A 26,403-nucleotide genomic window follows, 5' to 3' on the forward strand; every position below is an offset into this window, starting at 1 on the left:
GTACTCATGGTATTCGCCCATTATGGCATTCTGAAGCACTTGCTTTCAATGTCATTGACGTTTATCAGGGACATGTCCGAGGACAAAGAAGAACAAAGAAAAACTTCAATTGATGAAGAAGCACAGGGGAGTTCGAAGAAATTTTCTACTGTCAAAAAATTTTTTACAAGCACATAACATTCTTATATGTATATATATTGAAGTTAATTATTATCAATTTTATGATAATTATATACAAATATATAATTTTTGTATATATCTAACTATTAAATTAAATTATTACGCCTGAAAAACATAAAAAACCATTCATTCCCGACGAATATCGTCATCAGCTGACAGCAAGACGGCACAGTGCAAGCATGCCCTGCTTGCAGACATATCCCCCGCCGGCCCCCATAACACGATCATCCGCAAGAAGTATATAATATATATATACCGGTACCATGAAAGCACAGTGCCAGCACGATGTGCTGACAAACGTGACGACACCTCGACAGCACAGAGACGGCACAGCGTGCGCGTCATCTGGCGTCTCCGACATGTCCGGCCGGAGCAGGGGTACCTGGACGTCACGCGTGGCCCATTCCTAGCAGTCTCGGTGCCGTCATTCCGCCGACATCATGTTATCGCGGGGGGTACAGTGGCCTTTTCATGACCGGCCTGAAAAGAGCGGACAAAAATAGTATATTATGCAACAAGGGGCGAAAGTAGCAGATGTTTGCCGTGGGTGGGTTGCTAGTAGATTTCTCGCGAGGGTGTGTTTAATTACCCGAGGAAAAAATATTCTCACGAGGGCGGTAATCAGTCGAGGGATAATATACTTTCGTCCCGTATTGCATATAGGTAGTATTTTTTTCTACTTTTGATCGAAATGCCTCTTTTTGAACCTAAAAAACTAAGTAAACATTTTTTTAATTTTCAAAATTTTCTTAAAATTGAAAAAAAAAAATGTTTTTTCATAACACTTGCATCAAAAACGCGCTTTTTGCCTACGATAAAGTTGAGCGAAAGTACAGTTTTTCAAGTCTGAGGCGAAAGGCCTTTTTAGTGTTTTTGTATGCATATATACATATAAACACACTTACACATTCATATATACATATATCTTAGGCAAACGTTTTTTTTTTCTAGTGCTTACGCTTTCGCTGCCAATTCTTTGGCACGTAGCTTCCTTCAACTAAATATACAGTTCCAACAGATAAAATATTGTTCAAATATGCAGTGTACTAATTCTTTTTGTAAATATTTTTAATCTCAATTATTTACTAGCAAAAAACTATCGTAATCAGAATCCCGAAAATCGTAAGACGCACGCTCTTACCGCTGAGCAAACCAAGCACTACCTGTACCTAAATAACACGATTACACGGAAAAAGGTGAGCCTGGGAGGACACCGGCACTCGTGTGCAGAATCAGGAAAGCTTATGCCGATACAGCGCATACGGCGTGCCAGTAGGGCACACAATCGTGCCGAATGAGAGCGGTCTGAGCGAAGCCGATGCAGCACCCGGTCATGCTGAGTAGATAGGCTATAGGCATACCAAAACATAGGCATACTAAAACACCCCCCTCTCCTCTCAGAGTGTTTTGGTACCCGATGGAAGAGGAGGGATCCCCTCTCTCTCTCTTCAAGATACTAAAACACCCCCTCTCCTCTCAGAGTGTTTTAGTACCCGATGAGAGAGTGGGATAATTTTTCCTCTCTCCATTATGTTTTGGAATGCCTATAACTTTCTCTACTTTTTTTTCATTTTTTCTTTAATTTTTTTTTTTTTACTTTACAGTTTATGCAGATAGAACAATTTCATAAGTTTGACGTTGTGCAATGCACAGGTCGTCTTATAGCTTGGATTATGATATGTGCATACTGTGACGCACTTAAAAGATGGTTTTGACGGATAGTCATATTGTTCAATGTTGTGAACTGGAAATTTGAATCGTTGAAGCCATTTCTGTTTTATTGTACCCATGACAAAAATTTTTGATGCATCATGCAAAGCGTCACGAAGCAAGTTTCCAATTTGAGAGTAGTCATGTCCATCGGTTTTCCAGTTCATGCCATGATGATTATGTTTAAGCCAGTTGTTTTCCCTTTGTATTTTGTCAGAGAGTTTTTTCCAGGGGAAGGGATTTTTAAATATTAGAACAATAGGCTCACTATTATCGTTGAGAGGAATGATTGCAATTTCCTTTAGAATATAATCTTCTCCGGTTTGCTTGAAACCAGTCATGTCTACTGCATACTCCATTTTTTTTTTTTTTTTTGTGCAACCTAGACGAGTTTCTTGACATCCCCACTGATGGGATTGTACTGAACGATACGATCGTGTAAGATCATGCAGTAGGCTGAAGTGTCTGCGGGAAAATCCTTTTTAGCCTCAAACTCTAGACGTACATCAACAGGAGCGTTCTTGAGAGATTCGTTTTGTCGTGAACAGTCAATAACTATTAGCGGTTCATTCTCGATGAACATAGATTTTGTCAGCATCGGCTGTGGATCTCTTTCATAGTATGATTTTTGAAAATTAGCATACATATCATAGAGAATCGCATACTGATTGTTATATATGTCGAGATTCATATTGTTGTATGGATAATATTGTGAATTTAAGAAAAGTTTCACATTACTTATCTCGCAATGATCAAATCTACTCGCATTTGCAGTTCTTACAGCTTTTCTCTTTGTTTGTAGTCCGAGAATTACAAAACGTGGTTTCTCCAGTTGATTTGATGTTTTCACTGTCCAGACGTGTTTATTCGTGCTTGGGAGAAGAGGATATTCAAATATCTCCCAAGAACGAAAACACATAGAGATGGGATTATCTTTACCAATGAAATTCAATAGCTGAATTTTTTGTTTATCAGATGCAATGACATATGGCATTAACCATTCTATCTTCGATATTTTTACTTCACAATCTTCATAAGCAGTTACACCAGATGTCGTAGTACCTTCCTGGATTATTGCGTTCAAGTCACTTCTCGATCTTGTAAGAATGAGCTCATGCTTCATGTTAACTATAATTTTTTTATAGTCTTCTGCAAAGCCCATGATCATACTCAGCGGAATCGCAACGTCAAAGTTTCCCTTTTCATCGACAAACGATTTGACGTTTTCTTCATTGCCAAGCCAGCCTGCATTTTCTAGCATATTACTCTGATTCGAATTAAATGAAGTCCATCCTTTCATAAGACTGCTCAAACCAACATTTTTACTTTTATCTATCTCCACAGCATTAATTTCATAACGAATTTCATCAAACAGATGACAAATGCCATTGTTCACGAATGTAGTTTTAGCTGGAGCTGATGAACCAGTTTTGAGTTTCAATTTTCCACATACATGGATAGAACTACGTGATGGCAGGAGACATAGATCTTGATGTTGGATAGAAATACGAATTTCATCGCTGTTGTCAAAGCTTAATGATGAGTATGGCTGATGTGCGTGTACTTCGTAATGAGCAATAGACTCATCGAATACGACACCTGATTGAATGCTTAGAATTTCGTCCATTTTTCTGGAAGCAGCAAAAAATTATACACGTGAATTTTTTCCACGAACTTTTAGTCCTAGACTTTTCAGAAACTGAATGCTCTTGCGTGTTAACGGTTTGAGTTTCTTCGGTCGACTGATGACTGGTTGCCATGATGACTGACTTATATATGATCCAGAATTGTAAACGATGCCCATTATACAGATTTGATGTGGAGTCTAATAGTGATTTCCTCTCCTCGAAAATTCACCAAATTTCCATCCTGATCGACGATTCGAATTTGTAGATGATCTATGCACTTGACGCTGAGCGGTAGATATATGACATGAGACGGAACTTCTATGATTTTATATCCTGGAGGCACGCGGGGAAAGAACTCATGGATTGTGTGAACTCTTTTGTCATTGATGTAAGCACCTGCAGTGATGTTGCACTCTACTCGCAGTGCGTTGATTTTCAATATTTTCACAGGTAAATCAGAGCTGTGAAGATCTTTAACTTTGAGAATACGAGGAGTGAAGCCAAGGAGACGACCTATTGAATCGTGTGGTCTGAAATCTAAGGGATGACTGCAAGTAATTTCACTTCTGAGAGTATTGTTGTTAGCTTTCAAGGAAAAATTAATTCCTTTAGCTTTCAAAGCTGCTTGTAAAAATTGATCAAGAGCATCAATCTCGTAACTGCCAGTTGGAATAGTAATAAATTCACCATTCAAATGAACTTTATTGTTTGATGAGTCAACGTTTGGAATAGAGTTGAATGTTAAAAGTTCAACTAAGCCCAAAACAAAATTTTTATCCTCTGGTAGTTCGATTGAAGGGAAATATTGTGCTTCTAGAACAGAAGATTTTCCCGTTAGACTCAGAGTGAAACTATCTTCCATGACTGATCGGATGATAATGAATTCATTCGGCTGCGAGCACCTCTTTTTATAGTCTTCCAGCTAAGAAGTAGAGACAAAGATGGCCACATATGAATGAGTCAAAATTTTGATATCTTTTGTAATTGTATTTCACTTCTTTCACGTTAAAATACATCATGAGATCCTTGGGAGGTTTGAGATCACCAAAACTATCAAAATAAAGCACTTCAGAACCTTGCTTGCGATAACAAACCCAGTGAGTACCTCTATTTTGATAGTCATCCAAGTTAACCACTGCAGATTCATTATACCATGGACCATTGGGAGGCAAATTATTTCTCATGAAAACACCTCGGAAATCTGAGATTTTCATCATATGAACATATTTTTTTAGATCGTAGTCAGTCAGTGGACGATTCGGCAAAGTTAAATCGAAGTTTTTTTTTTCTATTCACTTGATTGCTGCCACAACCAATATGAGGTGTCATAAATAATCCCATCCCAGTTTTATAGGGCTTAAGATGGAGTCCTTTGCCTAAAGCAATAGCTTCCATGGTCTTATTATGCCTCTTACTTTCTTCATGATTTTTCTGCGCGGCTTTAGCATCATTAACAGCTTTAGCTATTCCAGCAGCACCTCCTGCTAGAACACCGGTGGCACTTAGTCCTGCGAACAATGGAATGAGAAAAGGAAGAACTCCACCAATTTTTGCTGGAAGCGGCAGAACACGTGGAATGATAACTTTTTTCTTTCCTCCTACACTTTTAACAGCTTGACGTGCACCCTTCAACGCTGATTGAATAACCTTGCGAGAATGTTTACTTGCTGTCATTGATTTTTTAGCTACAGTCACTAACTTATTAAATTTCAGTCCCATTCCAGTTTTTCCTTTTAATTTCATAGCACTGTTAACAGCAAAAGCAAACGCTTTTTCACCAAGACTCGCATCCTTGGCTCTGACACGCTGCATAGCTTCCTCAGCAAGCTTCTTGTCAGCAGCTTTACGATCTCCGTTTTTATCGGAGTAAGCTATGTCATGTTTTTTACATGCCTGATCAAGCGGATTAATACCAGGATCTCCTCTTTTCATTCGCTTTTTTAATTTGGTTCCGGGACCGCAGTATTGATATCCAGGAAGATGCATTTCAACAGGTAAGTTATTGATAACTTTATCAAGCAATCCATAGCCTTTCGGCTGTTTCTGAGTTTTGTGTATGATCATCTCTCTTCGAGTGTTGATTCACAACTGACGTTTATGGTATAAAACGAGCGTTTATATTTCAAGAGCTCAATGTTGAATGTGACTTTGTTGCGTGAACATGGATTTTACCGAGCAAAACGTCAAACTCCCTGTCACGAATTTTGATTTTGGAAAAGAGAAGAGAAAGAAGCGTCATGGGGAATTACTACCAGATAGTATACGAGCAGTATTCTGTGGTCCATCAAACTGTGGAAAAACAAATAGTTTATTGGCTCTAATTATACCCCAATGGTCTTAGATTTGAGAATTTATATGTATACTCTAAATCCTTGAATCAGCCAAAGTATCAATTTCTCAAAAATGTCTTGGATCCGATTGAAGGAGTATCATATCTTCCGTTTAGTGAGCATGAATCTGTAGTATCTCCAGATGAAGCCCTACCAAATTCAATTATGATTTTTGATGATGTGGCATGTGAGAAGCAGGATAACGTCAGAGCATTCTTCTGTATGGGAAGACATAAGAGTGTAGATAGTTTCTATCTATGTCAATCTTATGCTCATATAGGAAAACATCTCATTAGGGATAATGTCAATTTGTTAGTAATTTATCGACAAGATGATGTAAATCTTAAACATATCTATGAAGATCATGTGAATACTGATTTAACTTTCAATGAATTTCGGAATCTTTGTTCTGAATGTTGGAAGAATGATAGATATGGATTCATCGCCATTGACAAAGATAGACCGATGAATGAGGGTAGATACAGAAAAGGATTTGACTGTTTTGCAATAAAAAAGGAATTATGAGTCTCAAACTTGCAGTTCAGTTGTAGACATCGCCACGTCAGCATGTCAGACTTCAAGAAAGAGAAGAATGTTCTTAGTGAGCTCTTGCGAGCTCGTGAGGCTATTAAAAAAAAATACACTTTATTAAAACAGGAGAAAGATGATTTTGAAAAAGTCATCGGCGATACTCTAAAACCAGTCGTCACACCACTTGAAAAACTTGTTGAGATGAAAAGTGAAAGTCCACTGCAGCAACCATCCAATCACATTTTTGTTAAAAACAGCAGTAAGAAAATGAAAAAACGAACAAGAATCGATCGATCAAGTTTGCTCAACGATCAAAATAATAATAATAATAAATCAAGTTTAATGGATTATACTGTTTATGATTATGATGATGATGATGATGATGATGATGCTTTTAACACAATAACCAATTCTACATTTAAATCTACGAGTGGAAAAAATGAATCAGCTGAAGATTTTTTATCATTGTTAGATAAAAGCCGTAGAACAATTGACAATATATACGGAGTGCGAAAGGTTGATGGAGTGTATATGATTGGTGATTCAGAAATAGAGTTTGATGATAAATATGTCAAAGTCAGAAATGAAAGTTATCCTAAAACGAATGGACTAATGGAATTGCTATTTAAAAAATATCCGGATGATCTTCTTCTGAGTTCAGCAGATCGTGAAAATTATCGCAAGATTCTGGAAGCATCAAATGCTCATCGGAAAAAATTCAGCAAAGATGAATCTATAAGAATGTCGAGAAGTAATAAATATAAGAATATTTTAGCTCCAATGTTCCGCAGCACTCCACGTAAAAAGAACAACAGCAGCGGAGGAGGACTTGTACCTAAATATAAAATAGCTAAGAAAAATTCTTCCATAGATCTTGTCTACTGGGACGATCCAAATGAGCTTGTCGAACGACTTCGATTATTGATTGCCGAACGATCTGCTGGAAATAACAATCACACCAACGAAATTCATTCAATTATTGAAGAATTGCGTGAAGCTGGGCATATATATTGATACGCATCTTTCTTCTTTGCATCAGTACTACCATGAGTCTCGATGTGTTCGGAAGAAAACTTGGGAGCTCGCAGCAAGTGAGTCGCGGGCCTCCAGGAAATGGTTTTAATTTTACATCAGACGGCGATTTTGACTTAGAGGAGAAGCGACTCTGTAATCTCGGAGAGCCACGCAATCCAAAAGATGCAATCACTTTGCATTCACTGCAAGTTATCCTGCAGACGGAAGTAAATTATATATCTTCTAAAATTACTGGAATTGGTGAACTTATAGACCAATATAGGGAGCAAGTTGAAAGCCTTAAATCTGATGTGGACAAAAAATTAAAATATCTTAATGATATTTCTCAACGTAATTTCGCAAGCGTTGAATATATTATTGGTCAATTGAATAATTTTATAATCAAAGAAGATGGAAAAGCAAAAAGTAGCTGAAGAGCTGCATAAAGCTGCACGCCGCAGGTACAAGCGAAGAAAATATGATATACGCGGAATAGATGAGACTTGGCAAGGTGATCTTGTGGAAATGATTCCTTACGCTAGCGAGAACAAAGATTTCCGCTACTTACTCACTGTCATAGACATATTTTCAAAGTACGCGTGGGCCGTGCCAGTCAAGTCGAAGAGTGGTCAGGATGTTACTGCAGCTATGAAGTCAATACTGAAAGAAGGACGAGTACCGAAGAATCTACAAACTGACCAAGGAAAAGAATTTTACAATTCAATTTTTCAAAAACTTATGAAGAAGCACAATATACACTTATACTCTTCACATAGTAATCTTCATGCAAGTATATGCGAACGATTCAATAGAACGTTAAAAAATGCAATGTGGACAGAATTCAGCAAACAAGGAAGCTATAAATGGTTGGATATTCTACCTAACTTGCTCAAAGCATACAATTCGAGAAAACATCAGACAACAGGAATCGAGCCTGAAAATGTTACACAGGCAAATGAGAGAGAGGTCAAGAGACGTTTTCCTACTGAAAAGTCGTCAGTGAAAGAACCGAAATTCAAAGTAGGAGATAAAGTACGAATAAGTAGGTTAAAAAATGTTTTTGAAAAAGGTTACACACCAAATTGGTCTACGGAAATTTTCACAATAACGCGAGTTGTAAAAACAGATCCAGTAACTTACCACCTCAAAGATTATTATGATAAACCCGTCTCTGGTGGCTTTTATGAAACGGAAATTCATAAAACTATGTATCCGGAAATTTATTTAGTAGAAAAAGTTTTAAAGAAAAGTGGTAAACGCGTATATGTTAAATGGTTAGGATTCAGTAGCGATCACAATAGTTGGATAGATAAAAATGAGATTGTATAAATTATTCAAGGTTCTAAAAAATAAGAAAGCAATTGTTATTATATTTAATAATGTATTTTTATTCATGTGAATTGTAGTTTTAACAAATAAATAGTATTTAATAATTATCAGTCTTTGTATTTCATTATTTTAGCATGTGGTGAACTTAAAAGAAGTTCCACCCTGATATGTTATAAATAAACTAAGTTTATTTGCTGTGTTTGAAAGATTATTGAAAAGTTCTTGATCTTTCAAGATTGCTGATGAGATCTTTTCTGGCAGAAATATTTGAAAGCTGTCATCAATCTCAGCCACGATCTTCGTGCCGAATCTAGTCTTCACCTCCTTGAGTGCAGTCACCATGTACTCATGATCTTTTTCTAAGTCCGTGACTTTCTTCTTAGGCAAGAACTCGCGCTCAGCAATTTTGTTAAGTGCAGATAGATCCATTCTGAAACGTGAAAAAAATAAGAATTTGTGTGTTAGAGAAAAGATTTTCTTTGAGAACAAAAAAAAATAGTGAGAATCAGCTATGAACTTACTTGAAAATGTTAAGTGAGTCTTGGTTTCTTCTCCAAAGGTAGGTAATTTTCAAGCTCGACTGCTCGAATGTGCTTTTCACCGTGGTGCGTCGGTTCATATAGCCCATTCCCCACCACGATGTCTGCCCCTTCCATAGCCTCTTGTAGAATATCTCTTCTATTGGAAGATGCCCCCTCCATCGATGGATTCCATTCGTGCATTAGCTCCTCACAAACATCGTATTCTATAAAGATTTGTTCGCCTGTATCGCCATAAAGTGTCATCCCCACTCGTGCTGCACTGTTTTCATTGGACAATTCGCTCCCCCTCTCCATTGCTCTCTCGCTTTCTTCTTTAGTATTGGTCGCTTCATACCCCTTCTCCAATTCCATCTCCCCCACTCTTTCTCCTCTTGTATCAGCCATTTTTTCATCCTCCTCCATTTGACTTACAGCCAGTGCCATCTGCTCCTCAATAATTCGGTAATGACCCCAAGGCAAAGTGTCTGTGCTATGAGGTAATAAGTATCTTTTATCATCATGCGGACTTAGTGCTATTTTGTTCTGTTTTTCAGTATGCACTATGTGTAATTTAGAGCGAATGTTGCACTGCTCACGTTTAACAATAATTTGTTCTTCAAGACATTTTCGATAATCTTCGAACGTGATTGTTTTCTTCACAACACTTGACTTTATGCCTTTGGCTTTTTTCACAGTCTCAGATCCATCTATCAAAATACTATACATTTTGCTACGTAAACCAATAAATTCTGTCATAATCTTGCCATTGCATTCATCTTTCATTAATCCAGGCACTTTTTTATTGACACGTGGAATTCCAAATTGATTGTTCTCTTTGTAATCAGAAGTATCAAATTTGTGCAAGTCTTCTTTCATTATTTTATACATATCCACGTCATCAACTTCATATATTAGACTATCTGTGTCGGTGTAAAGGAGTTTACATTTTTTCCCAAGTCGCCGCTTCATATACGAATAATGAAAATCGTATAACAATGTTTTAGACATATCGAGAATGCTGAGACCAACGTATATTGGTTTTTTAATTGTAATACTTGTTCTCTTTAGCTGTATAGCAACCAAATTTTCATCAAAGATAGCACAACTATGAAAATTTGGTTGAGCTATACGTGCTTCTGCTCCATATCGACCAGTAAATTTATTCACTAATCGCACATCAACGCGAGATCGTTCTCGCTCGATGCACTTACCATATACTGCATTAATTAATAACTTGTAGAAAAGCTTCTCAAACTCATTCTTGGCCTGCTTTCTCTTCTCTGTATTAAATTCAACATATGGTTTGAGCCAAGGCTTCTGCTCAAAACTCAGAATCCTATGCACTTTTTTAAGTCGAAGTCCATTATCTAGTACCTGTTTTAACGCAAGATAATGAATGACATACCTTTTCTTATCGTTCAAAGTAGTCAGCAGTTTCTTCTGCTTTGAGCCAGGGGGTGTACGATGCTCTGCACAAAAAGGCAAATCTTGATGATCATCATGTATTTCTTCAGGATACTCTAAATCTACTTCAGCAAAGTAGCCTGTATCAGAGTCTGGTGGTGCATTGAAAAAATTTGAATTTGTTTCATATTCAATCCATTTGAATTTTCCCACTGGTAAATACTGCACCATGGCCCATCCATAAAGATTATTAATATCAAAATATAAGAGCGTCTTCGTTTTCTGCTTCTTATCATATGATGATCCCATGTAGGGATTGTTTGCCTTAGCATACCGATTGCAACATTGACTTATTCCTCCTCGAATGCCTGCTTCAATAAACATCAGCATATCTATATCTGTGAGAAGCTCCAATTCCACTTTTGTCATTTTTAGAGCTGCTGAAAATGTGAGACCTGGAGTCGTGTAAAAGTGTGTAGGACATAAACTATACGCTTTCAGTGATGTCTCTCGAAAACTTTCAAAGACGTCAGCTAATAATAAAACATCTGTTTTCAAGTACAAATCAGAATATTCACCCAAAGTTCTTGTAGAAAACATATTCCACACTGTAACAGCATGATGATAGTCTTCATCAATAATGTGAGAATCTGTTAGTTTATTGTAAAACTCATTCTTTTCTGGCAGTTTTGTAGTCATCAACTTGTCCAATCCATCTACGAAATCATATGGAAATACACCTTTTCGTCTCAGAAGATTGATTTGCTCATCTGTAAATCCATCAGTTTTGAACTCATTTACTGCTATCGGCACTGTTTCCAAATATGATGCAAGCTTTTCCAACGATGATGGTAAAAAACGCCATGAATCAATAAATCTAAAACTGATGTCACAGTCATCTATAAACTTCGTAAATGAAATATATTTTTCTTTATTGTGAGGTATCAGAGATACTCGTCCAGTCATTATTGTAGAAGTAGCAATCTCTTTCAAAATGAAGTGTGTGTCATAATTGAGGTTATGAAAGATAACCGGCACAAACCTCGAATCCTTGTAATTTAAATTGCATGAATTGTGAGCTGCCCCTCTGAAACTAAATAGAAAAAAATGTCTTACATGTTGTACAGCATTAAAGTCAAATATTTGTATACATTAAAAACTAACGTACCGTCCTGTTAGATGACAATGGTCTCGTACTGCGAGTTCATCATTTTTAATAGGCTTTCGACATATATGACAAACAGTTGACCCCCGAAAAGATAATTCTTCTAGATCTGTAAGTCTCATTGGTTTTGGATTTTTGTAGAGTAGATCAATCTTTTCACTAATTCCTTTCAATTCTCGAACAAACCATTTTGCCGGTGTCTCTTCATCTTCATTTTTTTGTCTGTATGATTTATAAACAGATAAACTGTCATCAAAGCTGCACTTTATATAATAGCCTATGCTATATGCTTCATGAAGCTGAAAAGCATTTTCATTTTCAGTAGGCTTTAACAAACATTCGAAATCTGCATAAATAACAAAAGGAACTTTTTCACTTTTATTATAATCTTCAAATTTAAGAATGTTATTCTTAAAGTCGGGCAAATTAATTCGACATTTATTTATATTTTTGCAATAATTTTCGTGCATTTCCAGCCTTTCTTTACAGTAAAAAATTTGTAAACACCTTTCGCAGTGGTATGATTTTACATGAGATTTGCTTAATTGAGAGCTTAAAATTCGAGACAGATACTTAATCCAAACGTAGTGGTATTTAGGCAGGCTTCCGCCAACATCATGATTATTTTCTTCATTTTCATCTATGTAAAAATCTTGAATGAGGAGTAGATTTACATGTTTTTCTTTCTTTTCTTTTGTAATATGGCATGGCGATACTTCAAACTTTTCATTATACTTTTTTAACATGTATACATTTACTGAAATATCATTTAATTTTTCAAATTTTGGTACATCTTTAAGTTTGACTGGAAATTCTATATCACCAAAGTTCAGCTCGTTCTCATACATACGATATTGATTAACTCTATTGGGATTAGTTTCACTAGGATGCAATGCTGAAAGTATAGCATACTTGAAACACTGATTATCATTATTATGAATATTAACACATGCCTTTTTCTTTTCTATAAACTTTGGAAGTGGAATGAAGGAACTCCCCTTGATTGGAGAATATTTTTTCATATTGATACACAAACTGATAATACTCGTCAGGGTCCAGCCAGAATCTTTCTCCTGAAATTCTTCAAGCTGGGTGAGAATAGGTTCTTTGATATGATCTTTAAACCATTCTTCCAAATTCGTTGACATGAATGCTGTAACACTTTCACTTGTAAAATATTTAATGTCAGTCGTTTCCTCTCCATTTTTCTGCATAGAAAATTCTGCGATAAAGTCAGAATTTATTTTTACAGCGTTATATTCCTTCAAGCAATCTTCTACTTTAACCTTGAAAAGCTTTTGCGCATCGTTAAAAAAACTTAGAATGTCCACATGCTTTATATTTACAACTACACCTGTTCTAATTCGATTTTGAAAAGCTGATTCTACATCACGCCACTCAACTCTAGCTTCAGTTTCTTCCGATTGTAGACTTCCTCCTTGCTGAAGATGTTGTTCGAGTTGAACTTGCACACATGAAAGATGTGTCATACAAGTTTGATATTTCTGCTTTTCTCCTCTTGAAAGATTAGATTTATTGATTTTTTCGTTCAATTCCTTTATTGTAGAATTGCACATGTCTAGCCAATAATGAATATCATTATTGCTCATTCCGTGTATATTTCGTGAAGTATCACGCACTACTTCGACAAGACGTTCGAAAAGTTGAATTGAAGCCATATTTACTTTTTCCAACTTAAAGTAACACTCACAGACTCGTAAACGAAAAAAGGACTAGTTTTGTGTACTGTGGTAGTAGTAGTAGTAGTAGTAGTAGTAGACGAAGACTGCTGCTCAAAGTAAAGTTTCCCTTTATATAGGGAAGACCATGAAAGAAGAGGTGGATTTTTTTATGTCTGATCCAATGAGAAGCGTCATCTTCTGAATAGAAAAGCTGAGGAGCAAGATATGTTGAGGGGGGGGGGGAATTTTCTTAGGGAGGGGTGGTTTTTCTTGGGAAGGGGTGAATTTTCTACTTTTAGACCAATGAGAAATCGTCTTTCAGACCCATCCAATCAGGGCCTGTGCTTCTTTTAAGCATCCAATTGTAAAAAATCATAAGGTGGAGTTTCTTCTTATATAAACCAGGGTGAGGAAAGTCATCTGTTCATTTTCAATCCACACTTCTTACTGAAATTCTAACTCTACAAAGCTCCAAGATGACTACAATGTGTGAATACAAAAAGATGTTCGAAAATACCATACTGAAATATCCAGAAGAAAATGTTTATATTGTTGACATTCAAGGATTTCAAAGAATTGCTGTGGATACTTTTATTTTCAAGGAAATTAGTTTCCTCAACGTAAAAAAAACAGCTTTACCAACTGCTTACCTCTTCAAGTCTCCTATGCCGTGGGAAGAACTTACCGAGGAAGAAAAATGTATGATTCATTGGCTAGAAAAAAGTTACCATGGAATCGAATGGAATTCTGGTGACATTCCATACCATCGACTTCAACAAGTCTTACAAATCTTTACGCGAGGTGTTAAAAAAATATTCGTTAAAGGAGAACAGAAAGCACTGTGGTTAAAAAATTATTTGCCGAATACGTAAGTATTTATACTTTCCTTCAGTTTTTTTCCATGCTCTTGATACTTCAATTTATCCACATTTTTTTTTTTTTTCAGTCTAATATCCAATGTCGAAGATCTCGGATGCCCTCCACTGGAGAACATAAAAAGTAATAAAAATTACTTTTGCTTGCACCATCAACTTTCTATTAGAAGAAAACCAGCATGTGCCGTCCATAATGCTCTTTCAATAAGAGCATGGTTATTAAATTATTTGTCTGGAAAATTTAGTCAAGACGAAGTTGATTAAAATGTATTATGAAAAAAAAAATGATTAAATAAAATAATTTAAAAAAAATTATAATTCTTACGATTCTTTTTTATCTTTTAAAACAAAAAAAAAATGTTGAAAAGGGATTGAAATTTATCTTAACATATAGTCAATTTATTTATTTATTTACACTAAAAGGAAGACAAAGAGCAGAGTATATCAATTTAAAAATCATATCTAAATTTTCTGAAATATTTTACAATTTTTTAATTTTCTAAATAAATTTGGGAAAACTCAGTTTTAATAAACGATGAGGTGTCCACAATTCTTTAAATTTATTTTTTTTTATAATTTTTGTAAATTTTGTTTACATTGATGTGATCTATTATTATCTCATCATCTATAATCCGCGGTAAATTGCGTTGTTGTTGCTGCTGAGGTTGCTGTTGTTGCTGTGACGGCTGTTGCTGCTGTTGCTGTGGCTGCTGCTGTTGCTGTTGCTGATGTTGTTGCTGCTGCTGTTGCTGCTGCTGTTGCTGGTGTTGCTGTGGCTGCTGCTGTTGCTGCTGCTGCTGTTGCTGCTGCTGTTGCTGTTGTTGCTGCTGCTGTTTACTATCAGTCCTTTTTAATTGCAAAATACCACGTCTCGGTACTGGTCTCGTAACCTCTGAAAAATTAAAGCAAACAAAAAATAAATTTATTGTATACAAAATAAAACTAATTTATAGTTAAAGCATTTTTTTACCTGAAGTCATTGTAGATGTTCCTGGTTTTGGTGACGTCTCTCTCTCTCCTACCTTTTTCTTCTTCTGCTCGTTGCCTTTTTGATCTTTAACAATAAAAAAACAGATTAGCATTTTTTTAAATAAAGTTATATAATTTTAAGAATAAATTTAATATTTTTTACCATTTACTTTTCTCTTCATATTCGAGGACGCGATCTTAGGAATCGGCTTGAGATCGCGTATACTTTTAACAGATGTACATGTTCCGCTAGAGCTGGAGCTCGAACTAGAGCTCAAACTAGAGCTCGAACTCGAGCTCGAACTCGAGCTAGAACTTGAGCTCGACCGAGACCGTCTTCTTCGGGTCACCGAAGATTGTCGAGGCTGCTCAGCCGTCAAAGATCGCCGAGACTGCTCAGCCATTGGGGATCGCTGCGCCGGATTAGCCGCCGAGGATCGTCGAGGATGCTCAGCCGTCGAAGATCTCTGAGGCTGCTCAGCCATTGGGGATCGCCGTGGCGGGTCAGCCGTCGGAGATCGCTGCGTCGGGTCAGCCGCCGAGGATCGTCGAGGATGCTCAGCCGTCGAAGATCTCTGCGGCTGCTCAGCCGTCGAAGATCTCTGCGGCTGCTCAGCCGTCGAGGATCGTCGAGGCTGGTCAGCCACCGGGGATCGTTGTGGTAGGTCAGCCACCGGGGATCGTCGTGGCAGGTTAGCCGCCGGAGATCGTCGTGGCAGGTCAGCCGTCGGAGATCGTCGCGATGCTAATTGCTGCAAAGCAGCATTTGGTGGTTGTGGCACTGCAACATTAAAAAAATTTTAATAAATTAATTTAAAGAAAAAAACTTTTGAATAGTATAATAAAAAAAAAAAAATTCACTTACGTGTTTCGACCACGTCCATTGCCCAGGAGACGTAGTCGAGCATTGTTAGGAGAGTTGGTGCGTTGGCGACCAGCCAACGTATACGCTCCTGGGCGACCTGCAGACTCCGTCGGCTTCGAGAAGGCTGCATTGGTGAATTTAGCTTCTTCGGTGACATTTTCTTGTCAGCTTGCAAGAAAAATCCTGACTCCGGTGTATCTTGAGGGGTTATACTCGAAGGCGGGAGAACACTTTTCACTATTTTGCCGAATGAACTTGGAAACGAGGAGTGAATTGACTGACGAAGCATGCACCGGGTCCTTAAATACGGTGGACAGCGAAGCTTCCCTTTCCACTTCAATTGCCAAAAGTCCTTCGAATTGCCGAAAAATTTCCACTTTCTTCTCATAGAACCTCCCTTAGACACTTCCCACCGGAATTTTTAAAATCTCCTCCCTCTCAACAAAATTTGACCATCCCTCAATCACTCGAGTGCACACCTACGCTTTCTTGGAGGGAGAGAGAGAGATTGAGCGTAAGATTATCTCTTCAAGAATCGTCAGTTTCAAGTGTGTGCGAAAATTATCTCTAACGTGGAAAACAGCTTTGAGGGTTCATCACTTCACCAACCTGCACACACCCACGTTTTCAAGAGAAACATATCGCTCATTCCAAAAATTGGCAACGGTCTGAGGATGCCTTACACAGCAATAAGGATTAATTTCTTATTCGACCTGCACACGCCTGCATTTTTCTCAAAAGGAATATGAAGCTTTCGCATGAGAGGTGTAACTGATCACTATACAATGCTTCATTGTCTACCACCTGAGCGGGGTCCTTGGCGTGCGCATCAACCTGCACACGCCCACATTTTTTCTCCAAAGCAATACGCAGCATTCGTATGAAAGGTGTAACGCTTATTCTAAAACTAAAGGGCATCGATCAGTATACCATGCTGCATTGTCAACCACCTGAGCAAAGGATGTCGGTGTGCGCACCCGGTACACACCCACATTTTCCTCAAAAGCTAATCCCGAAATTGGCATCGGTTCGAGGATGCCTTACACGCGTCAATAAGGATTGATTTCTAATCCGTGAAACAGGTGTGTAAGAAAGCAAACACCTCAAAGGATTATCTTTTTCTACGGTACACGCCCACATTTTCCTCAAAAGCTAATCCCGAAATTGGCATCGGTTCGAGGATGCCTTACACGCGTCAGTAAGGATTGATTTCTAATCCGTGAAACAGGTGTGTAAGAAAGCAAACACCTCAAAGGATTATCTTTTTCTACGGTACACGCCCACATTTTCCTCAAAAGCTAATCCCGAAATCGGCATCGGTTCGAGGATGCCTTACACGCGTCAGTAAGGATTGATTTCTAATCCGTGAAACAGGTGTGTAAGAAAGCAAACACCTCAAAGGATTATCTTTTTCTACGGTACACGCCCACATTTTCCTCAAAAGCTAATCCCGAAATCGGCATCGGTTCGAGGATGTCTTACACGCGTCAATAAGGATTGATTTCTAATCCGTGAAACAGAAAATTAGAGAACGCTATAGGCATTCCAAAAACATATTTGAGAGAGGGAGTACACTTTTTCATCGGTTAGCAAATCACTTAGAGTGGAAGTGTTTTCGTGTGCGGGAGAGAGGGAGATCCATCCCACTCTTGAGAGGAAAGGGAGTTTTCTGGTATGGGGAAAGAGGGAGAACCATTCCCACTAGTCCATTGGGTACCAAAACACTTTGAAAGGAGAGGGAGTGTTTTAGTATGCGGAAAAGAGGGAGAACCATTCCCACTCTTCCATCGGGTACCAAAACACTTTGAAAGGAGAGGGAGTGTTTTAGTATGCGGAAAAGAGGGAGAACCATTCCCACTCTTCCATCGGGTACCAAAACACTTTGGGAGGAGAGGGGGTGTTTTAGTATGCCTATGTTTTGGTATGCCTATAGCCTATCTACTATGCTGTTTTGACACCAGTTCTTGATTTTCATATTTTAAGGTTTAAAATGCATATAAGGTAGCCTTAACGTACATATAGGGCTTTGAATAATTATACATTATTATTTATTATATTTAACAAGTTTTAAGAAATTATTAATTTAGAAGAGAAAGCTGAAACAAATAAAGAAATTAAAATTTTTGATGCGGCGGCGGGCGGGATCGAACCTGGGACCTTCGGCGTGCGAGTCGAGTACACTGACCAATTGACCATTTAATTCACCTAAGAGAAGATTTGTTCAAAAATTTGAGAGCTTATTAACTACCTAAACATACAAACTAAACTAATTATTACTTATGAATATAGCTTTATGGAAATAATCATGTAATAAATTTAAACTGAAGATATTTAGATATTTACCACACGTATACGCGCATATACGTACACACTGGCGAGCGAGCGCGTGTTTATACGACCAAAAATTTTGCTATCCGTCCTAACCTCAAAAGATCCTTTTCTCATTTCCAATAATATTTGCTAACTTACCTACAGAATATTGGAACAAACTGAAACTCAAATTTTACTATACTAGATAGCAAAAAGTAGATTCCCAATTTTTGCTACAGTGAGCATCATAAATTGGCGAACATATAGTAATTTTTAAGTATAAGTATAATAAATAAGCTTAGAAGTCGAGTTTGTCTCCTTATTCGCGAGAAGTATATTAATGTTTACTTTTGACTTTTTCATGCAAACTATAAATACATGGCATTAGTTAGCATTAAAAAGTTTGTTCGCTGTCACAGGTGATACTGAATAGTAATACTTTATTTAGATAATTTTTTTTTTTTATATTTATTTTTATCAATGAATATAGACTTGGTATAGAAGAACGGTCACGGGTTAAATTGGAGGGACGAAAACTTGGGGGACAGTTATAGTGTATAGGCTCTACGTGTATTTCAAAATGGGACCCCTGCGCCAATACTGACCGTCCTTCTATACCAAGTCTGTATTCGTTGTTTTTATGTAAATAACAACTGATTACAAAGACTCAGGCGCAGGCTATCTCTTATGGCGGGAGACAACAATTTATTTTATTCTAAATGTACAAAGTAGAATACTGCGCAACGAGTGCGGTATAAGTATCAATGATGCTCTCAAGCGTATTAGCTCGCACGATCAAAGTCAGTACAATATGGAGACCGCGTGCATGATTGTAATTACCACACTGGTTACACACTATTTCTTATCGGGCGTTCGAGGATAAAGCACAGCATAACGTGAGGTTTGGCCAGTCTGAAAGCTTTCTATAGATTGCGAAGATGCTGCGAGAAGCGCTATGTTATTTTTCATAATAAGCTGTAAAGCGCTCGAGAAATTCCTTATTATTTTCGTTATTTTGCAGTACGAATTTTGTATTTTATATTTACCCGTATTCGATTTTCACTTAATTATGATCTATATTAATTAAGATTATATATTTGCCAAATATTAACACGCGATCCTATATCTTGGACTGTTCACATTTTTTTTTGTAGTTTAAAATTTAATATGGATCACGCACAAAGGTTTATTTCATTATTGCACGAGATACTACTCATGCATGTTTAAAGAAGCCTCGCTAATGATTGAAAAACTTAAATTTCGAACCAGGTGACGGGTTTTATTCAAACAGCATATCATCCGTCATCGTCCCCTACGAAGAGTAGTACATTTCAGAATTTACACTGGATACTAGAAAATGTGGTTATTAGCCGCGAAGACTAGCACTTTTTCACTTTTTGCCGTAAAACGTAGCAGGTTATACAGCTGAAACTAATAGCTTCTGTACTAGCAAACATCAATCGTTTAAATGTAAAGAGCCAAAATCGCTAGTGTCTTCATGAAAAGTGCTAGTACCGAAAATGGCCATTTAAACCGATCGATCGATTAGAGTCTTTCAGAAATAATCACGCCAAAATTTTTGTTTGCATCCCACACATTTCTCGCTTATACAACTATAAGGCACTTCCGTACCGCGGTCGTGCCTAAAAAGGAGGCATTTTTCATTATTTCCATGTATTCACAGTCCGACTAAACTCGCCGCGATGGTATTCTATATAATATTTAGAAAATGTTGCCACCTTTCACTGCTGTGAAGTAAAGCGCAAGTCCTGCTTGCGACTTTTGATTAGATACTATAAGCGCAATTTCCAAATGCATCACAAGCGATAGAATATTAAGTGGAATAGAACGTAGATCGTAGAAACGTGCGCATATTGCAGACTATATTATCACTTGAAAAAATAGTTAATAATACTTAAAAATCTTAAGCTTAAGCCAAGCGCTCAATAAAACATGCTTTCTGAGTTCGAAGCACGCAGCGACTGGTCAACATGCACAGGACATCTGCTGAAGCACCATAAAACGTCACAAAAATGAGACAAGGGACGATGTTCAAAAGGCTCCGTACGATTGCGGTAAAACCCGAAGAAAACGGCGTCGTCGGCCATTTGATTAGCAGACCGACACAGGAAACAACGTAGGCAGGGGTATGCACGCGCCGGCCACATGCCGTCTCCCTCCACAACCACCACGAGTCCTCCCTAATCCCCACGACGGGGTAGTGAAGGCGATCTGTCATTGGCCAAAACGGCGGGGTCTCCACGCCCACATCGAAAGCTTCTTCCCACGACACGGCCCAGACCAGGCCGCATCACCGAGGATCCACAAACGCTAGATCAAGTCCGGCAGCCGCGCGCGCAACTTCTCTGAAAACATTGTGATTCCTGATTGTGATACTTAGAGATCCCGCTTCGCGATACTATACTCCCCTTCGCAAAGTCGTCAACCTTGTCGAAATACGCGATATCACACTACACTATAATAATACTGGCTGGCTTTCTGGCTACTCCGGCAGGTGAGAAGCCTAAAAGAAGTAAAGGCCAATACACGAACGCCTCCTCAGTCACGAGCTGAATCTGGACCTGCAAACAACAAAGCCATAACAAAAGAAAGCAACACTCTGCGATTGGTAAGTTATACATTACAATTTACAATTTTATAAACTTGCATCCTAGTTGACATTTTTTTCTTATACGTATACGTTTGTTTGTTATTTTATAATAAGTTTTTAGTTTGTGATTGTGTGACGTAACACACACACACACACACACACAGATATGTAATTAAAACGTATTTTAAACGTTACCTCTTTTTATATATTTATGCACGCAATAATTAGTGCCAGATAAGAGGCAATTAAACATAAAGTAAAAATTATTTAAAAACCTTAGATTATGCACAGTATAACCTGTTGAAAATATTAGCCTAATATTGTGATGTACTATTATATATATTTCGCATGACATCATGCAATTTTTATATGTGGTTTGAGACGTAAATTTGATTACTTATTAATTTTGAACATTTTATCACGTGATTTTCATCATGGCTTATTAAACATTTTTTTTATTCCTAAGTACTATGGAGTTTTTACATCATTTTAGTTTGTTATTCTATCAAATAAATAATTTGTTCTAAATATTTATACTCTTAAAATCTTAGAATTATTAAAAAAGAGCCCTTATACGTGTTACCCTGTTTTTTTTTGTAACACAAGCACAATTTTCACGTTTTTCCGACCTATTTAGCAGGACTAAAGTAACATTTTTCAGACCGGTAGGCAAACAAAAAATTGTAGCGGAAAAAGAAATTAACAAAGCCTGCTAAAATTTTTCGAAAAATATTTCGGATAACATTTATACATCATACATACATATATATATATATATTATTGGAAATGGGTGAAATAATTTATATTAAACTCAGAATATTCTCTTTTAAATAAGACTTTTATTCTGAGTAGCAGAGAGAAGGAGTACGGAGCACATCTAGACTCTATGAGATTCTGTCGCAGACTAAACTCCTAGCGCATATCGGCGGTGCATAGCGATGCAGGAAAACTGCCTAAAACAATGGTCCTATTCTAGCCCTACAGACAGACTCCAGATGGCTAGACCCTCCAAGAAGTCCGCGTCGCACTACGTGCCGCTGCACCCCGCGTCGTAATCCGAGCGAGCCATAAAATATAAAAACGCATGAATGGACCTTTCTTAAGTTCGAGTATGGTCCGAGATTTAGTTTTGTAACCGGAATATTTCAACACGCCCCCTCAAAAGTAAATCTCGTAATCTGAAATTGCAGTATTAATTTAAATATAAACTAAACACACGCTTAAGTACATAAATTTCTAATTTCCTAGTATATTATATACATGCTTAAAAATACACACAAACAAACGTATATCTTCTAAATTACAAACAATAATATTAACTTCAATGAACTATAATTAATATCTAGATTAAACCCTATGTGCTCTCCTTCTTTCTACTCTCAGTTACTGGGGAATTACATATGGTCCAACATTTGTTGCACGGATTAGGAAAACCCAGAAAACCTAATCAGACCATTTCTCTCACGCTTATTATACATTTACATAACTATCTTAAAATCTAAGTACAAAATATTTTTTTTTTATTCTAAACCCATCTCTGTTCTGAATTCCAGAAACTTCACTGCAGGTAATGGCTTGGTTAAGGCATCTGCTAGTTGATTACCTGTAGGAATATATTTTAATTTTATTACATTTTTCTCAACTTGCTCTCTGGAAAAATGATATTTTATATCAATATGTTTTGATTTTCGATAGCTAGTTGGATTATTTGCAATACTAATACAGCCATTATTATCTTCATAAATTATGATTGGCTTTTCAATCGTAATATTGATGCTACTAGCTAATGACTTAAGCCAAATAGCTTCGCTTACAGCCTCATACAGAGCCATATACTCTGCTTCTGTTGAAGAAGTTGCAACAGATGCTTGTTTCTTAGTATTCCAACATATTGTGCACTGTTCATACAACTTGAAGAAATAACCAGTTGTACTTTTTCTATCAGTTCCAACTGAACCTCCCCAATCTGCATCAACATAACCAGACAAAATATCATTAAATTCACCTCTTTCATAAGTTAACTTTAAATTAATTGAACCTTTTAAATATCTTAAAACTCTTTTCAAATTTTGCCATAGTTCTTTATTATTTTTATTACAATATCTACTCAAAACATTTACTGCTGTACTCAAGTCTGGTCGGGTACAAATCATTATATAAATAAGACAACCAATTAAATTTCGACAAGGGGCATCATACTTTTCATCAGAATTAAGAGCTTCATAATCAAGTTTACTTGGTAAAGGTGTATTTACAGAATTACAATCACCCATGTTAAATTTATTTAAAACAGTTTTAATGTATGAACTTTGATCTAAAGTTAATTTATTATTATTTCTTTCTACTTTAATTCCAAGGAACATTTTTATTTCTTTCAAATCTGTCATACTAAATTGATTCATTAAATAATTTTTAAAATTGCTCATTGTAGTATTACTAGCAGTTACTATAACTAAATCATCAACATAAAGTACAGCATAAATATTTTGTTGTATATCACCTCTATCTAAAATATAAATACAACGATCGACTGACGAATTTTTAAAACCTTTCTCAATCAAAGTTTTTTCAAAAGTTTGAAACCAGCACCTTGCTGCTTGTTTTAAACCATAAATAGCTTTATTTAATTTACATACTTGATTGCTTTTACATTTAACACCTTCTGGCACTTTCATATAAATTTCTTCATTTAATTTACCATTAAGAAAAGCAGTTTTTACATCCATGTGATGAATTAACAAATTAAATTGATTTGCGAAAGCTACAATAAATCTAAAACTCGAAATTCTAGCTACTGGAGCAAAAGTTTCGTTATAATCGACTAAGTATTTTTGAGTAAAACCGCGAGCAACTAATCGCGCTTTATATCTGATTGGATTACCAAATTCGTCATTCTTTATTGTAAAAACCCATTTGCAATCAACAATATTTTTATTTTGAGGTCTAGTTACTAAAGTCCAAGTTTTATTTATTAAAAGTGAATTTATCTCGTCTCTAACAGCCTGTTCCCAATTTACTCTATCATTACTGTTTTCAATGTCTTGAAAAGAACTTGGAATGTTATAAATTGTAGACAATGCACATAAAATATGATCATCATTTTCATTATAAGAAATTAAAGGCTTTTGCTTAATCCTCTCACTCCTACGGGGCTTTATTTCTTGTTCATTCTCAGAGACAGACTTATTGGTTGTTTCTGTATTGATTACAGATTTTTCATTTACGTTTAATTTAACGATTTTCTCTGAACTGTGATCATAACAATCACCAGATTCAGGCACTGATTTTGACAAATTGTCAGATGCATCAGTTTCAATTTCTAAATTACCATTTCCAGTTTTTACTGATTTTGACAGATTGTCAGATGCATCAGTTTCATATTCTATGTCATCAATTATTTTTAATTGGTAATCTGGCCTTGATTTAACAAAATTTGTTTCGTCGACAATCACGTCTCTTACGACAACAAACTTTTCATTCCTCACGTCCCACACTTTATATCCATTGGGTTCATATCCAACTAATATACCTTTCCATGATTTATCATCAAATTTTGATTGTTTTACTTTATTATGAACATAAACAGTACTTCCGAAAATTCTCAAATATTTTAAGTTTGGCTTTTTATTATGCCACATTTCAAATGGAGTTTTATTAGATTTTAAAGCTTTAGTTGGCGATATATTAATTAGATATGTTGCAGTTAAAACTGCCTCTCCCCAAAATACTTTCTCTAACTTAGCACCGCTTATCATCGCACGTGCTTTTTCAGTTAGTGTTCTATTCATGCGTTCTGAGACGCCATTTAATTGTGGGGTACGTGGAACTGTCAAATGGTAACTTATTCCTTTTTCAACACAATAGTCTTTCATCTCATTCGATAAATATTCTCTGCCATTATCAATATATAAATTTACAACTTTTAAGCTTGCAATAAAATCTTTAAAAACAGAAAATACATCCGATTTATAGGATATTAAATATGTCACACAATAATGTGTATACTCATCAACAAATATTGCAAAATAGTTTTTATTATTAACCGTCGGAGGAGTGATTGGACCGCAAACATCAGAATGTATTATGAACAATGGTCGTTTAATATAAGTCTTATCCTTCTCTCTATTGAAAGGCAACCTTGACTGTTTACCATTTAAACATGCTTCACATATATTTTCATTAGGCATAATGTTTTTAATTTGACTTATATCATCAACCATTTGTTAATTTTTAAGTTGTAAAAATTTCTGTTTACCTATGTGACCAAGTCGTTGATGCCATAATTCATAATTATTTTTAACAACATTATACACTTTAGAATGTGTATTTCTTTTAGACGCATCAACGATAAAATCAACAATAAGTAAATTATTCATAGGCTTACCTCGAATTATGGTTTTACTACCTTTCGTTACCTCAACACCATTTTGATTGAAAACAATTTTCATACCAGCCTGCTGCATTTTCTGCACTGATAATAGATTATTTGGTACTTCGGACAGTAAAGGACACCCTCAAGAATACCATTTACTCCCATGTTGCTTGTAACGTTGATCATTCCTTTCTTCGTTGCTAATATATATGTGCCACTTTTTGCAACGTTTATTTTTATCGGTGGATTTAATTCTATATAACTAGTAAACATTTCATCGTTGTTGATAATATGATCTGAAGCACCAGAATCAATAATAAATCGCATTTTATGGTTTGTTTCTTCAATTTGAATATTATTAACCATAAAAGCATAACTTGAAGTATCAGCAAAAGATGTAGTCGCTTCTGGCTCTTCACTTTGAACTTGTTGCACAGTTTTGTTTTTATTTTTCATTCTTTTAGCTAAAAATTGCTGTCTTCTCTTTTTAAAATGACAGGTGATTTCTTTATGTCCAATTCTTCCACAAAAATGACATTTCATTTGTTGATCTTTGTTATTAATGTTATTTTTAAAGTTGCTATTATTCTGTGAATTATCTTTATTTTTATAACTAGATTTATTTCGAAAGTGAGATTTATTTTGAAAGTTCTTTTTGTTAAAATTTGTTGTTTGTGGCTCTTGCTGAGTTTGAAGTACTTTTGCACTCGTATCACTTGATTCACTCTTTAATTTAACTTCATGATCTAATAATCTTGTTTTTACAAAAACTAATGTAATACTGTCTTCAGTCAAAGTTTCTATTGCAGTTACTACACCATCATAAGTATTTGGAAGTGTTAAAAATAAATGTGAAACTTTATCCGTTTCTTCTACTCTTGCGCTTGCAGCTGATAACTCTGTTATT

The 26,403-nt window shown here is 36.2% G+C and overlaps 4 protein-coding genes across 4 annotated transcripts in view; 1 reads left to right on the top strand and 3 right to left on the bottom strand.

Moving 5' to 3' along the window:
- Positions 1-26,403, bottom strand: part of LOC100115042 (SET and MYND domain-containing protein 4) — a 656,582-nt gene that overhangs the window by 595,680 nt on the left and 34,499 nt on the right. The gene's annotated exons all lie outside the window — the stretch shown is intronic.
- LOC116416529 lies at positions 9,027-13,685 on the bottom strand. The gene is made up of 3 exons (XM_031925340.1): positions 11,816-13,685; positions 9,244-11,740; positions 9,027-9,152 (listed from the first exon to the last, which is right to left on the bottom strand). Exons 1-2 carry the CDS (start codon positions 13,489-13,491, stop codon positions 9,253-9,255), a joined length of 4,164 nt encoding a protein of 1,387 aa, XP_031781200.1. The 5' UTR covers positions 13,492-13,685; the 3' UTR covers positions 9,027-9,152; positions 9,244-9,252.
- On the top strand, positions 13,781-14,633 carry LOC116416571. The gene is made up of 2 exons (XM_031925498.1): positions 13,781-14,362; positions 14,441-14,633. Exons 1-2 carry the CDS (start codon positions 13,971-13,973, stop codon positions 14,631-14,633), a joined length of 585 nt encoding a protein of 194 aa, XP_031781358.1. The 5' UTR covers positions 13,781-13,970.
- On the bottom strand, positions 14,918-18,124 carry LOC116738649 (ras-interacting protein RIP3-like). Its single transcript, XM_032601649.1, has 4 exons — positions 16,204-18,124; positions 15,502-16,119; positions 15,340-15,423; positions 14,918-15,261 (listed from the first exon to the last, which is right to left on the bottom strand). Exons 1-4 carry the CDS (start codon positions 16,589-16,591, stop codon positions 14,930-14,932), a joined length of 1,422 nt encoding a protein of 473 aa, XP_032457540.1. The 5' UTR covers positions 16,592-18,124; the 3' UTR covers positions 14,918-14,929.

This window comes from Nasonia vitripennis, assembly GCF_009193385.2.
Source record: "Nasonia vitripennis strain AsymCx chromosome 2 unlocalized genomic scaffold, Nvit_psr_1.1 chr2_random0010, whole genome shotgun sequence".
In the NCBI taxonomy this organism is placed as follows: Eukaryota; Metazoa; Arthropoda; class Insecta; order Hymenoptera; family Pteromalidae; genus Nasonia; species Nasonia vitripennis.

Excerpts from the sequence above, each read along its gene's own strand:
- LOC116416529 (XM_031925340.1), bottom strand. The coding sequence starts at position 13,491 with ATGGCTTCAATTCAACTTTTCGAACGTCTTGTCGAAGTAGTGCGTGAT. Across the intron at positions 11,741-11,815 it reads CATTGTCATCTAACAGGACG|TTTCAGAGGGGCAGCTCACA; the intron begins GTACGTTAGTTT and ends TTTTCTATTTAG.
- LOC116416571 (XM_031925498.1), top strand. The coding sequence starts at position 13,971 with ATGACTACAATGTGTGAATACAAAAAGATGTTCGAAAATACCATACTG. Across the intron at positions 14,363-14,440 it reads AAAAATTATTTGCCGAATAC|TCTAATATCCAATGTCGAAG; the intron begins GTAAGTATTTAT and ends TTTTTTTTTCAG.
- LOC116738649 (XM_032601649.1), bottom strand. The coding sequence starts at position 16,591 with ATGAGAAGAAAGTGGAAATTTTTCGGCAATTCGAAGGACTTTTGGCAA. Across the intron at positions 16,120-16,203 it reads AATGGACGTGGTCGAAACAC|TGCCACAACCACCAAATGCT; the intron begins GTAAGTGAATTT and ends TTAATGTTGCAG. Across the intron at positions 15,262-15,339 it reads AACATCTACAATGACTTCAG|AGGTTACGAGACCAGTACCG; the intron begins GTAAAAAAATGC and ends TTAATTTTTCAG.